The following is a 17,125-nucleotide window of genomic DNA, read 5'->3' as shown; positions in this document are numbered from 1 at the left end:
GATGTGTACGACCATAGAAAACTCTATGCAGCGTTCAACAGGAAACAGTCTGTGGAAATCAAAGCACTTTAGAGACTCTTTCTGGATAGGYTTAGTTACTGAAGCACTCACTTCAATGGTAAGAAAGGGTTACGAGGGCTGCTTTAGCTTGTATTAAGAGCTCACAGTACATTTCCAGCTCAGGAATATTGATGAAAAGATGGCATAGACCATAATCACTGTATTAGTAGCTCTGGGAGCTACCAAGAACCTCAGCGAAGATGTTTAACTTGCTATATATTATTATTTCATATGTACAAGCCTTCATGTTCTTCTGTTCCTTTTATGCCTTCTCATAACTTTGGTTTCCAGTTTTGGATTTGCTGTTTGCTCTGTGATGAGCAAAGAAAGCTCTTTTGTCATGTGAGATTGGCAATTTTTTAAAGGAATACACTTACTAGGTAGTGGACTATTTGACAGTCTATTGCAACTTCAGCCTGCTGGAGTATCAGGAAACTTCTAAATGGCAATGCTCCATGAAGTACGGCATCTTAACCCCCAGCACCTCTTTATATTCCTTGCTTGATAAAATGCTATAATAGAGCCCCTCAAGCTTACCAATTTTTGGTAAAAAGCTTTGTGACACAATTATCCTATAGAAGTCTATCCACTACTTCCAAGTACATCACTGCTTTGGCATTACTGATGATTTAAAAAAAAAAAAAAAAGATAATTTGCTAAAACAGCCTGAAGCATGGTCATCCTTAAGTCAAAAATAGGAGAAATGAAAGAACAGTGAGTTTTGTTTTCCTTAATTTTTTTTTTTTAACCTTCTCTTAAACAAGTCACACTATCCTCACTGTGTACAGCCTTTTAAGGAAACTGGAACTGATTACTTGCCACCGTCCATGATGGTATAAATAGGTAACATTTTGCTCAGGAAGTGAATGTTGGATACACTTTTTGCTGCCTGGAGAAAATATTTTCCTGGCCAAGTACCTCTGCGAGTATTGTGTCTTTTTACTTCTGAAAGGCTTTGAATGCAAATGGCGATGAACTTTTCTGCCTTCACTACTTGAAAAAATAACTACTACTTGTACTCTTCATGCAGTGTTAGATTGGATCAAGTAAGAATTTGGAGATGAGTGTTGGTCTTAATCAGAAACAAGATGTTCATCTGTTTATGGCAGCCTGTATTGTATCTATGACCAGCATTATCACATTAGAATTGCTTAGATTAAAAACAAAAAAACTTTGTATTTTAGTTCTTGGGCAAAGCGATAACTTCCACAATGTTTAATATCTAGGTTTAGGTCAAAATAGGTATGAATGTGCTATTTGTTCTTGTTTTTACTGCAGATACCTTTTTTTTGTAGATTTTCAGGTTTTTCACCTTAAAGGAACATCAAATTATTCTTGTCAGAGAAGGGTTGGCACCATGCTGAATCTGCATAATGCATACAGTCAGATGTCTCAGTGGAGATTAAGCACTGTCAGAAGAAGGGTTTAACCCAAAGCTTCATCATTCAAAGACTGCTTTACCTAGACCATACCTAGAAAAATGTGAAATATATAAATTTATGCAATATATTTATGAATAATGAATTTTTTCCCTATGTGTTCCCACTTGTCTCCTCAGTGCAGCAAGTATTCTCACCTTACCTGTGAAGTTGTGGAGGTGCAGTCTAACAGCTTCTGGTCTGCTGCTATTCAGGGAGACAAAGACTTAATGTGCAGTGAACACATCAGTTCTGAAGTAGTTATTCCTATTTCTAGGCTCAAAATCAGTGAATTATGTTCCAAAAGATTTGAGATGGAGATGGACTGATAAAATGTTTCCTGTTTTATSGTATCTGAGAGATGTGCTGACTTTTAAGCTAAGACCTACTCACTGATTAAAATTTGAAACCATTAATACTGTTTTTCCTCTAGGTTCTTACATCCTTTCTTTCGTTCCTCCATTTGCTCAAGACATTTATGTCTTCACTTTTTTTCTTCACTTTTACATTGAACGTTGTAGGGTCAAAAAGAGGGCAGAGATAGATGTTACTTCAGGATTAAGAAATCTTGACTTTGTAAAATGTTGCCTATCTCCTAGTGAAAGMGAGAGAGCAATCTTTTCTAAAGACACAAACGTATTAACAGCTTCCTTGGCTTTCTTTTTCAAAATTTCAGCCTCAGTTACAGGTGACAGTAGCTAACAGTCCTGCTTCTCAGGCTGAGTTTCTTGAGTAATGAGCAATTTATTTCCCCTTGCAAGTGTGCTTTGTTGCTGTTTGTGATCATGAAGACTCTGCAATTCCTGGCTCTATTCTGTTACAGTGCTGTCCAAATTTTCCTGTATGTATGGAAGGCAGTATGGGCTGAGACTGTTTAACGTGTATCAAGAATATGGGATTTGCAGTGGAGTTTGAGTGGTGTGGTCCACATTAGGTGTGCATCTTTTTTACATCTGACAAGAAATATGAGATAAAATTGCTTTTTTTTCCAAAGAAACCTTTTGCGTATTTACATGCTGTGTTCATGTTACATATGAACATAGTGTTACATTGTTACATGTCAGAGGTCCAACATTAAATCTCTCAAACACTGAATCTTATTGAGACCAAATGACTGTTTAGTTAAAATTCTGTGCCTTGGATTAGACATGATGTAGTGTAAGGCAGAATGCTCCAATGTGCAAAGCGAGACTCAGTTGGAAGAGTAAAATTTTAGGTCAGTTGAAGAACGCTTTGATATTCTTTCATAATTCTATGTGGCTGGGATTTAATTCCTAGGATCAATTCCTAATTTTGCTGCTGCTCTGATTTTGAAGTAATAATTTAACTTCTGTACATTTCTGTTTAATCATCTGTAAAGTTGGGCAGTCAGTGTGCTTACTCAGTGTAAAGGCTCTCTGGAGGAAACATGCTATGTCAGCACGATTCATTGCAATTTTTATTTTCTACCTGCTTGCCAGATTCACAGTACAATAAGGCTATGATAAAGCAGAGTTTCCTGTTTACTGCAAATACCAGAGGAAAAAGAATTTCCTGCAGGCTGCAGCCAACACAAAGCTGTAAGAAAGAGATGATCGTGTGTGCATTTTGGTGCTTTTGACATCTTTTTGTCCTTAATCCATCAGGAGATAACAGGATTAGAATATTGTGAGTTTTGTCACAGTACTTTTTTTTTTTCAAAAGAGAATCCCTACCTAGGAGAAGGTTGTGATTTCAGTCTCAGCTTTCAGCAGAAGAGCTTATCTAAGCAGCGTTTCTACAGATTCCCATTGCTTTCTTGATTCTTATTTTCTTCTCCAGAAAGTAGCTATTACCTTCAAGGATAGGCAACACGAATAACTCCTGACCAGTCTTCTTTGATTAGCGGCAGTTGAAGTAGATTCCTGCCCTGGGAATAATTAGGCTTATTCCTGCATACTCAGGCCTCAATGCAAGCGCCCAGATTAAAAAGCAAAATTATTTCCTACAACTGTGTGTTGGTTCTTAGGCCAAAATGTACTTTGCTCTAGGGAGACAAGGTGTTCTGGATTGACTGAGTCTATTCCTAAGCAAGGATGCTTTCTAATACCAAGAAGGAAGTTTGATGGAGAGTCTCCTGAATCTTCATCTGAAACATTCCCATATGGCCCCAGGGTTCTTTAACAGGGGGAAAAAGAAAGAGAGGGAGAGAATCTGATTACTCTTATTTTCAAAATAACTACATTAGTCAGTATTGTCAAGTGAAGTAAATGTTGAATTAAAGTTAAATTAAAAGTTAAAATGTAATAAGGATGTGCCTCATGYAAAGGTAAGACCAGTTTAGTTTTAGTCTCCATGGCTCTACCTCCCAGTTCCAAGAACGTAGCTCCCTGGCATGTAGATAGCTGCACCTGCACTTCCATCGTCACGAATACAGCAGCAGATTCTGCCTGTAGCTGCTGTTACTATTTAATGGGCATCTTTACCTCTTACCACTCAGGTGTCAGACCCATTGATCTGTTTACCTAGGTATATTTTTTACCCTCCTTTTAGGAAGGAAATTGAATTCCTAGCCAAAAGTAGTAGTCAGCAGATCCACAGAAATTTTTTTTGAGCTATATCATATATCAGGGAAAAATTATAGAAATTCCTGTTCCTGCTGTGTGTACTCTCTTGATGTTTCTAGATGGGCTGATCTGAATCATCAATTCAGGATTTTTTTAATAGTCAGAAATTTTTAATATTCATTCAGAAAAAAACCTCCGTCTTGCTTCAGTTTAGTTGGCAGATGCCCCTTTCTCCCTGAAGGGAGGTATCTGGAAATTTGCAGTCACACTCTGGCTTAACCTTGTGGCATTCAGTTGAGTGAATTACCGCAAAGACTTATAATATGTTGCAAAAATTAATTTTACTTAGTGATGAATCAGCCTTAAAGGAATAATTAACTAAGATTAGCAATTTTGTATTGATCAGCTTTACCATTCCATTAAATTACTTGGTAATTCTCATTTATGTCTATTTGTGTTGGGACTACCAAATAGTGTGCCTTTATTATCAACAAAGATACATTGCCAGCACACCTTTCACCTCTATAGAGCTCTCCAGGCGAGGTAAGTGACCTTTTATGGGAGGGGGAGAGGGGTGAATTGTGGGAGATCCTTTCTCTTTAATGCCCCAAATGTGTGCTTTCATCTTCCAAATCCTGTTGCATCTTTTAGCCCAAGTAGCTGGTTTCACACTAGCGAGAGGCACCTCTGGGTCGTGTTAACTCATCCTTAACAGGGGAGATTTATCTCAAGCATTGAAGAAGCCTGTTTTCTCTTRCATGTCCTTCAGGTTTAAACCTCTCTGCTGCTAAAAAAATTGAGATTTATGCTCTCAGCATCTGTACCTTCTTAGCTTATAACAAAGCGTTTTCTTCTAGTTTTTACTTTTGTAGCAAACATTCGGTATCTATGTGCACTGGTTAATGAACAGTAGCATTAATTGTTTAAAAGGGAAAAAATGGTGGTGGTATTTGTGATTACGTTCTGTTATCATGAGCACTTCCTTAACCGGCCTTTTTTTTTCTTTCAAGACATTTTGAACAAACTATTTTAAAGATTCTTATTTTATCATATGTTTTCTGAAATTTTGAATTAATCTCAATAAATGTAATTCATATGGCTCAGGGCAAACCAGGCCACAGAAATCAAAAGGAGACTTCATCTTTCCTAAATTCAATTGATGTGAAAGACTGGGAGGATGGAGGGAAATTGTGTGGAACTAAAAGCTCTTTTCAAATGATAGAAGTAGGTTTTGTTTATTAGTCACCAGCAGTGCCAACACTGCTCTGTGTATTAAATAGAGAAATTTGCTGTGTACTTAAAGGGTGGGTGGAAACACAGAAGTTCTGCATGCCTCGTTACCAGTGAGTGGTTAAAAGGTGAATTTTCAAAGTCTTCTAGATTCAAAGCTCTAAAAATTAACTATTGGTCTCAGTTCAACCTTGTGAAAAATCATATTATTCCCACTGGAAGTATCTGCATGTTAAATGTTTTGATAAATCGGTGCCTATATAGSAGATGCTTAAATATGAGCTGTTCTGAAAATTCTCGCTGTGGCACGTTGTGCTTTAGTGTGTGTCCCTGTTCCGTGGCTTGGGTGATACTGCTCAGCACACATTAACAGTGAGGTGGTGAGCGCACAGAGAGACCCCAGTGGCCGGTTACACTGGTGGCTTTTTTGTCACGTGACACTGACCTGAGTAATTCAGCTTTCCTCTGGTGTCAGGCAAATCTGTGAGGCAGTTCGGTATTTGTTGATCAAGTCTATTTATCTCTGGTTTTCATTACTGCAGGATTTGAGTGCTGTAATTCCCTTGCTAGTTAGGACTGATATTGCAAATTCTTTTGAATGTGTGTTCCCATAAAGTACGTGTTAACTAACTGGAAAACTAGCAGTAACAAGTCTCAGAAATAATTGTGCAGGTCTGAAAAAAAAAAATCAGTTTAATTTACCAAAAAAAGAAGATCAAGAGGTAACTGAGTAGACACCAAACTCTAGTGAATAAGCTAAGCTCTTAACTGGCCATGAAATAAATGCAAAAATATCCCCTGATCAATGTGAGATTTAGATACCCAAAATACAACCAACACTGAAGGAAAAATACAAAGACAAATATTGTAGAAGAAATGCAGGTGGGAAATTTGCTAAGGTGGGAAGTTAACCCTGGAGGGATCTTCAAGCCTTCAGTTCTTGTAGCACATTGTTTCTAAGGCAGCACTCTTAAGAATCCTCTTATAGGTTTGGCAAGGTATGCTGAATTAACATCGTTTCTTTTTTTTTTTTTTCTTTCTTTTTTTTTTTTTCTGAAAAGTGTGCCATCTTTGTTTAATAGCACCTCCATGTGACCTGCATTTCAGGAGGGCACTAGGGTGCTCACATTTGTGAATGGCTTGAGCACAAACTTTTCCCGTGATGTCGTAGGGCTTGACAGATGATCAGAGCTCATGTGCTCCATCTTCCTTTCGCGTGGGTGCCCGTTCAGCTGACTCCAAGTTCATTGTATGGCACAGGAATCTGGAAGCATTGCGAGAATTATAAATTGCCACGGGTGCCAGTCCCCTTATAGTATTGGATTCTAATTTTCTTCAAGATGTGTTTTATAAAAATAATTAAACTGATGTTAAATATTGTAGTTGTATGCTAGAGATTGTCTGTTGAGTATTATAAATTTAAACTTATGACTGTAAAATTTCTGTAATTCTGAAAGTGGCTTCCATTCCTATTTCTTTTCCAGTAGTTTTCATCTATTTTTTCGATGCAAATKGAGCTTAGGCAGTCTCCTCTATATATGTGTGCTTGCTTGTGCTCCATGTCTCTTAATAATGTCTATCTATTTGCCCCCTTAATGGGACAGGTAATGGAAAGAGAGAGGTTGAAGTAAAGATTGCAGCATGAGCCCATGCATCATTAGACAAAAATAATCTACTGTGAGAGACGTGCCATTAGAAATGTTCTGATTATGGTGTGTGATCAAATGGATATCTGAAAGAAATCAGGCTTCATTAATACTAGTGCTCCCAGAAGTGCTGGTTTTCAAAGCAATTTGAGTCTACATGTAAGTTTGTGTTTTCCTCCGGAGAGTTCATCTTTAGTAATAAACTTCCTTGAATTTTGGTCTCTGCTACAAAGGGAAATTTTCATTTAAGCTGCCTATATAGTCAACTATAAAGTAGAAAAGTATAGTATTTGAAGTAAACTCTTGATCCAGCTTGCCTATTACGTGTTTACGTGATGCTGTTTCATGTTTGTGTCTATATTGGTCACATCTCAGGAAACTGTGTCTTGCTTTCGGGGGGGAAAAAAATCTCTTTATATGGAGTGAGTTAATCAGTAATTGAACTTGACAGTTATCGATAGGCTCATATATAGTAAACAGGCCATATATGAATGCCTCTGAAGAAAGTTAAATATAAACTCCTTAGGCTAGAACATGGATACCTGACAAAGTATAGGGGGCTGCATAATCAAAGGTTTAGCTATAACCATCACTCAATTTTTAGTGTCAATAGAAATGCACAAAATATTTTTACATAGGAAAATGCTTATTAGACAAAATAACTTGAACAGTGAAATAATTGGCACATATTCAAATTGTGGTTAATTGAATTCTTCATCTGTGGCTGAGAGAGCCACATGGGGTACAGATTCTTCATAGAGGAAGTAATTTTCATTAACAGGATATAATTTAGAATGAGAAACATACACACTCTGCCTGATACACTGTTAATAATTAATATGGAATAAATACACAGACATGCACTGAGTTACCRTATTTTTACCTGTCACTCTTTAGAGTTTCAGCAACTCATTTGCATCCTAAGTAAGAATATTTATTCAGAGTGATGACACTGTAACACTACCTCCAAAAGTGGAAGACCTTTATGTCACAGCATCAGATATGAGTCATCCTTGTTACTAAAATGGCAAAGTGAGATCAGAACGGTGGTTTAATCTCCTGCCTGCTTTCATCTAAGAAGTTTGCTTGTTTGTGAACTGATGCTGTACAGTTAAAATCTGATAGCCAATTCTCAAATTTACCTTTRTTTTTGAGGCTGATTGGTGTTAGTTAGAATAGAGAAAAAATAAGAACATGTAAAAAAGAATACTGTTTCTGTTCTGTGTTCTGGTTATAAATAATATTTGTTTTCCCATTTACTGTTAACATTGACATATATTTGCATGCAGGAAGCAAGTTATTTGAGCACTGAAAAAATGAAAGAATATCATGTGGGATGCTGGAGAGAAAGCCTGTGAAATCACTGAATGGAGTAGGTGATTGAAAGCCAATAGCTCCACATGGTCCAGTCTCTGTCCAAAGCTTGCTGAATCATCTTAAGCTAGTTGCTTTGTGCCTGATCTTAAACATGATGCTATTTTGGATGGTCCTGTAGATCAGGATTGATCCCTGTAGATCAGGATTGCAAAGAGTGCTTCTGTTGGTACAAAGCCTAACTTCGGTCTTAGCTCAAGAAAAATGTAAACAGATGCCTGAGTCCAGTTCAGTTTGGGGCAGCTCTTTGACATGCACATGATACATGGCTTCAGAAAGATGGAGACATATTTTTTAAATCCTCCTTAAATCAGGCCTCAAAGCTCAACTCTTTTGTGAGGATTCCTTTGCACTTCAGCTGAAACAGAAGCCYAGCACTAAATCACTTGTACTGAATGTATGCCTTCACTTAGCCTTCACTTTGAGTTCTACTGGAGTTGGTGTGTGACTACAGAATTTGTTCTTCATGGATGGTAGCTTTTGGCTGAACTCTTCCTAAGCCTGCAACTTCGTTTTTTTTTGGTTATTTTTTTCATATGTTTATCTTTCTATTGATGTGACTGCTTAAGAAATCTGCTGCATAGATCTCTATAGGGCAAGCCTTTATGCAGTAGTATAGGAGTGTAAGGAAAAGGAGGCTTTACCTTTTCTGCGTGACCAAATTTCAGTTAGCAGCTGTAGGTAAGATAAAGACTCCTGAGGAATCGCAAAGGTAGGAGTAGGCTGTCCACCTACAAGACTGCTCTTGCATTTTGCTGTGTTTGACATAGTTCTGCCAGGCTGGTTTTAGAAAACAAAGTAGCATTACTGGATTACAAGACGGTGCCTCATATTTCCTTCTCTTTTTCATAACAGGTGGTAACAATATTGGCAAACATGTCTGTATTGGACCAATGTGCTTCAGAAATCATTCAAGGAAATGGTATGTATTTTGGCTAAATAGCATCTATATTTGTTTGCAGAGAAGGAGGATAAATGACAAAGGGGCAATGCAAAGTAAAGGAGAGAGGTTGCAAAGTTAACTGTTATTAGTGAAGCCTGTGTCAGATGGGTAATACATGTTGGTACACAATGCAAAATGAGTTCATAGGGTGGTTCTGTGCACTGTAAATAAATTACTACTGCTTTAGATAATGTTGCACCTTTGAACATACTGCTAATTTTGTTTGGTTTGTGTCATGTGTCCAGATACAATGCAGGCTAGCATGAAGCCTTTCAAAAACCTTTGTTCTTACACATTAAAGTGTGTAAGGTGGCAGTTGTTAAACATTGAAAGACATAATTTGATACCGAACTACAAATGCCTGTGTTTTATGTCACATTGTTCACAAATATTTGAAAGTACTGTAAGTTTTGAGGCGTGTTTTTATTGCTATAAAGCAGTTACTGCATTTTCTCCACACTCCTTTAAATATATTTTGAGAAATTCATTATTTAGAAAAGAACCTGGGTATTATAGGTCCACATTGAACATTGAGAAGTTAGGTTAATAATTCTGTGAGTGATGATGTAGGAGGATGTAACTGATTTAATAACACATTTTTCAGCAAATCCGTGGCCAGGTGATATACTAGGACAACTTTTTACTAGTTGGAGATATTCAGTAAATGTGAAGCATCACGTCTATTGCTGCTTCTCTCTAGGAGTACTCCTTCCTCTCCCCCTCTCCCTAGCCCCCGTTTTTTTATTTTTTTTTTTAAATTAATATTGGGTTATGTGTTAGGAATGGTTTGAATTTGGCTCCATTTGGATCTGAGAGATTGCCAATTGTAGATGGGAGAAGAGAGTTCAAAAAGGCACTTTTTAGCAGTGGTTCTTGAAATAGAATTGGCCATTTTCTATATAGTATTGGATTTAGCTGTTTTTTGCATGTCAGTCACAGTTAAGTGCACAGAGCTCTAATTATGACTCGTAAGGACCAAACACAACTAATTCACTTGCTGGAATCCATGTGTGCACACAGGCAGTGTGCACTGAGTATTCTTCCTAGGGCAGGTAGGTGTTCCGGTTTGAGACCAGAGGAGTGTAGAGATTGAATAGATTTGAGTACTAAAGTGCTTCAGTCACAGCTCYATGCAGTTTTACGCATAACATGGGTTTCCTGCCCTGTGTGGGAGCTGGTGCAGTGAGGAGAAGTGGGTCAGGTTGGCCTTGTGGTTTCTAACCTGACCTCCCTGTTCCATGGGAGAGATGGGGCAATGCTGGAGAGAGAGATCCCTCAGGCTGGAGGTGACTCCTGCTGTGCAATGTGTACTTCCCATGCAGGATGTGGGGTACATTGGAGTATTTTCAGAAGCTTGGTAAGGTCTCAGCAGTATTATACTGGATGCTACTGGATACTATACCTATGCACATTTGCACCATTTAGGAGTTGTAAGTATGACTTGGACCACAGCGATTAGAAAACCCAAGCACACAGTGCCAAAAYAACCCATTCTATTTCCCAGAAGAAAACAGAAGGTAGTATTTATTCAAGTCTTTCCTCAGTAAAATATATAATTAACCAGAGTATGTACATGGCAAAGTGAATTTGTTTAGACACTCTTAATGGAAGTTCACACAGAAGCATTTGCCCTCAGGCTTATGAGAAGGTTTGGCATTCATTTTGTGTGTAAAAACTCTTGTGTCTGGCWGCTATAATAATGAGCTGCTGATCAGAAACCAGAGTCATAGATATGCTGCTGAGAAGGATATTTAGATGTGGAAGAGTTTAAATGCTTTTTTTTCCTCAACTTTGACTTGATATTTTTGTATGTCAATTGATTATTATTTAGTTGTGTGATTCTGATGTTAATTTTGTTAATTATTTATGCAAATTTTCTAATAGTTAGAAGCTTCTGATGCTAGCTAAAGTAGTCTGAATGCCTGGTGGCATATGGAGCCTAATAGCACATAATTGTCCTTACATTTAAAATAATTTAGWAAGTATAAATCARYAGTCTCATCTGTTTTTGTCCTATTGCAGTAAGAATATCAGCTCCTACAGTWTTCCTACAGTACTCCTCAGTACTCCTACAGTAAATAAAACCATTTCATCATGAGTGAAATTATCTATTCTGAAGTCAAGAACAGCTACACAATAAACTTGAGTCCAGAGTGTTCTCTCTTCCCTCACGAAGGATATTTAGAATGGTGATTGCTTTATGTATTTGGACAGTTTGAGGGGGACTTTTTAAAGGCTTGCTTAAAAATACATAAAGAATGGCTTGTTTTCCTGTAATTCAGAAAAAGGAACTTCATATAGAGACCTGAAATTTATGATTACCCACTTTAAAGTTAGTAATACCTTTGGGTTAGTTTAAAATCAATTAAAGAATTACTTTTGTTTCAAAAACTTTCTGGATCCATCTAAAATGCTAACTTCTAGATTTAGGTCAGTGTGTTTCAAAGCAAGTTGAACAKAAATGGGGGAGAGCTTGAGCAATTTTTTCAGATCCGGAGGTTTTGTAGCTTCCTAGTGAAAAATGAAGCTTTGCCCAGATCAGATGTGCCTAAATCCTAATGGCAAGCTTGTAAACCTGTGTTAGGCATGTTTCATGCATTATTCAGACAATGATTGGTCTGTATTTACATAGTTCACTTTTTCCTTTACTTTTCTGGACTGAAATGTTAGTAGGAGAGGGACTAACTATGGCTTTGACATCCTTGTAGGTGTTCAGCTTTTATTGGAAATGCTTTTTGAGAAATCATCTTCAGGAAATTCAGCAGAAGCTGCCGCTTGTGAGCGAGTCCAACAGAAATCTGCAGTTACKCTGGCGCGACTCAGCCGAGATCCTGAGGTGGCAAATGCAGCCGTAAAACTCAGCTGTAAGGATGTATCACTTGCTTAATGGAAAACTGAAAAAGAGGGAGGAACTGCCAGTCAAGGAAGTTCTTTTTATTCTTTATAAACTGTACCTCACTTGGTACAGTTTGTAGGGGAGTTTCCTTATGCACTCTGTCCAGAGTATCTGAGGGAGGTTATGCTAACTGAAGTTTCCAGGGGAAGCTTCCTCCCAACACGTAGCTGTGACAACTGACCGTGCTGCTTCTCCCATTCCTTTCCTTAAACCCAGACCAATCAACAGAAAGAAAACTTGGGCCCCTGTAGTTTCCAATATAATGAAATTGGTAGGAAGTGACACATTCTTTTGGCTAGAGCTTTTTAAGCTTTTTATGGGACTGTGGCATGATTGATAGGGAAGGAAAGAAGGTGATTATTTTCTTTTGACAAGGAGCATACAAGGTAAAAAACAATGCATTTATTTATGCTTTGTAGTTAATAATCAGGACTGTTCTGAACTGCATATCTCYGTGGACAGTCCCAAAGTATTGGCATATAATCTTTGCCTTAGAAACTGGATTAAATTATGAAGTTAAATATAAGGTACCTAAAAAACAAGATAAAATAAGGAACTTATTTTTTCTGAATTTTCTAAATTATTTCTTCCCAAACTGTTCTGGTCACTCAGGTATACCTCGCCTAGTTAAGCTCTGCAGATCACCAACAGAAAGAAATAACAGTGACTCGGTTTTAGTGGCATGTCTGGTAGGTACATTTTTCATTATCCTTCCTTGTTTATCATGAAAAAATGCAGAAACCCCAGCCCAAGAGATTTAAAAATGCTGAAGTATTGCAGTAACATTTTAAATATAGGCCATGGTCTCTTGCAACCCTTATGTATATTTCTTTCAATTGTTTCTCTTCTCATTAGAGATTTAGACAGGCACTTCAGCAAAAATGACTTCTATCTTCACAATACAGAGGAATGAAAAATTCACTAGAATGTTTCAGACTGTAAGATTTCAGTAATTCTTAAATTCCATTCTCTAATGCTCTTTGCTAAGCCTTGAGTCACAGAATTACCAGCCCTTTTCTGTATGTGTGTGAACATTCTCACACACACACACAGGGAAATATGTATGTGAAATGGCTGAAGAGGGGGAAAGAGTTTTCTGTTTTTCATTACAATCCATTTTCTGCTTGACTCTCTAAGGCATTATACAGTTCAGCCAAAGAGTGTTCAAAGGAAGGCTAATGTTTTCTGTTGCGCAGTCTAATAATGTGAATAYTTGTTCCTAGATGGTTTGAAATGGAAGGTTTCTTCTGTGCAAGTGTCTCTGCTATGGGCATTTCATAAAACAATCAATAAGAGGTGTTTTCTGAGCCAGATGGATTATGATTGAGGCACAAAGACGCAGTACAAGACACGCAGCAAATCAGAGATAGGTCTACAGCCTAAGCTCTTTGACTATCACCCCATCTCTTGGGGATGTTTTTATTTAAATTTTAAGATACCGCTATTTCTCTTGCTTCTATCTAAGATGCCCAGTGAGAGTTGTTCTTTAAGACCTGCATTTTAGGGAAGACTTATATGATGTCTGAACGCAGTAGTGAGASTAGCCAGGGTAAAAAGTCCATGGACCTGCAGAGGAGGTCATTTTCATGTCTTGGCTGTTAGAGATCCTGCAGTAAAGAGTTTGTCATTCCATAACTCTTTACTGCTATGTTGTTTTGTTTTTGCAGGCAGCCTTACGAAGACTAGCAGTTATGAGTCCAGAGGGACTTGAAGATTTGGATTTTCAGCAGCTAGTAAAGCCCAGACTTGTGGATTCCTTTCTGCTGTGCACAAATATGGAAGAGAGCTTTGTATAATGTGAGCCAAAAGCCTCAAAGCAAGCTAGCTTCTGAAAAGCTACAAGATAATAGTATACARTCTTATGTAGTTTTAGGTCTATTATTTATGACTTATTTATTTTAAAACCACAAACATGTGGTTTGTAGTAGCAAAGAAACAGAGTGAGTGAATTTATTTAAATGGTTTACAAAGGTAACTTCAGCTTGTTTTCCTGCCATATCTGAAGTTGTCAGCAGACCATATCAGTGCAGACTAACAAAAAGTTGTCGTCAGTTGTCATCTTGTTTAAGAGAGTTGATTCAGGGTAATGAAGCTAAGCATTTGGTGCTCTGATTTTAAGTGTTTTTAATATTTTTTTCTTGATGATGTTTTAGTATGATTAGAACATTTTATATTCTTTGGAAATAATGTATTAATCTTTGCATTCATTTCATTAGGCAAAAATAATTTTTAAATCTTCAAGAATATACTTTAAAATGAAAGAGATGTTACAATTTCAGTCACAATTTCAGTTACAATAACTTCATGATGTTATGTTTTTGATAGAATTATGAAAAAGCTTAAGTGTCATTAGCTAAAGTAATATCCTAAGAAATTTTCAAATACTGGCTTTTAATGGTGTTAAGAGGACATTCTTAACTGCCCTCTTGATTCCTCAGAGGAACAGAGGTCCAATGATTCATCATAGGATACATARTTGCATACAACTCTTTTCTTTAATATGCATGTAATTCAAATTTCCTGAACAAATTAAGAGATTTCTAGAGAAATCTTCCTGAAATCAAACACAAATCTTGAGTGTGAAGATAGCAAAATAAGACATAAATTTCTCACTCACTGCTAACTTATTCTTGAAAGTGACCATGTGCGGGTATGTTTTTAACATTCAAAGTCTAYTTCTGTGAAAAAATGTGTGTGCATATATTAAATAATCAGAGCAGATAAATTGATTATAACTTAAATTTCCAATTTTCTGTCTTTCTAACTAGTATCAAAATGTGAAATGAGAGAAATTTTCAAGAGATGATTTTCAAGACTTGAAGTCTTGGAATTGACAAACGATTTTTCATAAAAACAGATACACTTTTCATAAATATTTGTTAGAATTTTGCTGTTTCTTTTAAGAAATCATACATAAAATTAGCCAAGCAGCAGTATTTGAAGAGTGTTTTTTCTACCTATCTTCTCACAGAAGACRCTGTTGAGTATAAGAGGATTTGTATTTGTAATTTGTTTCTTGATGGTTTGCAACTGTTTCTCTGGATCACTTCATTATCAGGCAGCTTTAAGGTACTAGGACATCTGCCAAAAAAGTAAGTAGGATTTTTTTCTGACTGTAGTTAYCTTGTAGGTATATTAAGCATCTTAATCCATTAATGTTTGTTTAGTATTATATGAGGCTTAGATAAAAGGCACTGGATAATTGTTAAGATGTGGTTGTCTTCCACAGCTTGTTAGTTGATGAGAATTTTGGCCTGCATCAAGTGATAAATAGCAGCCACTTTTTTTTTTTCTTACTTTAAGTATATGGGTCAAGAAGTTTTTGTTTTAATACCTTTTCCTTGTAATCTCTTTATTAAACTATGAACTATATTTTGAATGAAATTGGAAAACATTAGAAACTGATATTGCTAGATAAAATGTCAGTGTTCTTGTTTTTTGGCACAAACAGAATCACTTCAATTGTGGAAAGGGAGTATGGAGTGAATAAGACTGTGTTGTTGCTTACAGATTAGAATAATTAGTAAATCCAGGGGAAATAACAGGCCTCCCAAGGCACAAAGATTAATTACTGGGTCCTTAGAAGTGCAGTTCAACTGTGAGATGATAGCAGGATTAAAAATATATATAATTTTAGAGTGTAACCAAATCAGAAAAACATTTTGGCTTCATTGGGGAATCAGGATGTTGTGCTTTTCAGGAGATTTTTCTCTGTGCTGTCCACCAGGCTTTAAAAACAGAAAACTAAAAATGAATGTATATGACATAAGCATGATACTGATTCCAGTGCCAGTTTGTCCTGCAGTCTAACAGCCCGCATGTATGAACTCTGCCACAAGCTCACGTTGGTTTCTGGGAGGCCTGTAGTGCTGTTTGCAATGGTGTCATTACCTGGGCAGTAAATCCTTGCTTCCCTGAAAGCACAACTAGAACTCAATGAAAAGAAGTAATATATAAGATTATGTTTTGTAAACTTCTTAATGAGATCAATTGCTACAAGTAAAAAACCCTGTCACTTTCTGTATTATAATGTACCATGCAAAGCGATGGTCATGTACAAAGTCAGTTGGAGCAGCTATTAACTAAACCCAAAATATTATGACCCATAACATTTTAAAGCCATTTGGTACAGGCCAAACAGTGAGCAGCCTAATGCAGTTAATGGTCTAATTTTCAATACAACTGTATGAATTCAGATGAATTGATTTTAATACCTATTTTAATACATATACTTTCAGTCTGTATATATGTARCCATAAATCTGGGCCCATACAGTCAGTTTGTATGTGTTCATGTTACAGATATGGCTGCTTATATTATAGAAACAAAATAAATCTAGGTGGAACTCATGTTTGTAGTAGAAAAAATACATATTAAAACAGCCACCTAACACCTGCTGTAACTTGAGTGTCACTAAAACCACTTATACTAGTCTGAATTTTTCACCCAAAGTTATGTACTTTATTTTTGCATACATTAATGCTTATGAGAAAATAAATATTYCTCTTTCCTCCTCATTAAAAACCTGGTAGGGAGTATTGAAATGTTATTTTTTGCATGAATTCTGAGTGAATTCTAGATTTGAAATTGACCATTGAAATTGGATTTGAACATTTGACATTGAAATTGGATTTGAAATTGACCATTTTTTAAAGACAAAAAAGCAGCAGATTCAGACAAAAATGTATAATTTCAGTCTGTGATGAAACAAAATATCCAAACAGTATCACAATAATGGGTAATTTGGTGGATCAAAATTAGAAGTTTGTATACATAGTTGCATGCRGTAGAGGGTTTGTATAATATACATATGTGTAAGTCCATATATGTGGACTTACAGATCTGTAGAGACCGTGTGTAAGCGATACTAGCTTAATCATTTTGGAAACTATTATGTTTGCTAGAAGCATAGTAAGTTCATTTAAATTGTTCTAAAAATCCTTGATTTTGAGTGTGCTTTTGATTGTTTTTCCTTGTTTGAAATGTTGGACAAACTTGCAGTGAACAGCAGGATCCTTTGTAATTCTGGTTTA

The 17,125-nt window shown here is 36.6% G+C and overlaps 1 protein-coding gene across 1 annotated transcript in view; it reads left to right on the top strand.

Moving 5' to 3' along the window:
- INSC (INSC, spindle orientation adaptor protein) overlaps positions 1 to 16,839 on the top strand; it is a 77,231-nt gene extending 60,392 nt beyond the window's left edge. Inside the window, 5 exon segments of the mRNA XM_026041091.1 lie at positions 9,109 to 9,175; positions 11,905 to 12,060; positions 12,705 to 12,781; positions 13,760 to 13,889; positions 15,064 to 16,839. Coding sequence (XP_025896876.1) covers positions 9,109 to 9,175; positions 11,905 to 12,060; positions 12,705 to 12,781; positions 13,760 to 13,888 — 429 coding nt within the window. The 3' untranslated portion in view covers position 13,889; positions 15,064 to 16,839.
- The last annotated feature ends 286 nt before the right edge of the window (positions 16,840 to 17,125 follow it).

The sequence above is a fragment of the Nothoprocta perdicaria genome, unplaced genomic scaffold, assembly GCF_003342845.1.
Source record: "Nothoprocta perdicaria isolate Ctin4 unplaced genomic scaffold, notPer1 scaffold_28, whole genome shotgun sequence".
Lineage (NCBI taxonomy): Eukaryota > Metazoa > Chordata > Aves > Tinamiformes > Tinamidae > Nothoprocta > Nothoprocta perdicaria.
The sequence above is the reverse complement of the archived record's forward strand: the minus strand, read 5'-3'. Positions and strand labels throughout refer to the sequence as shown.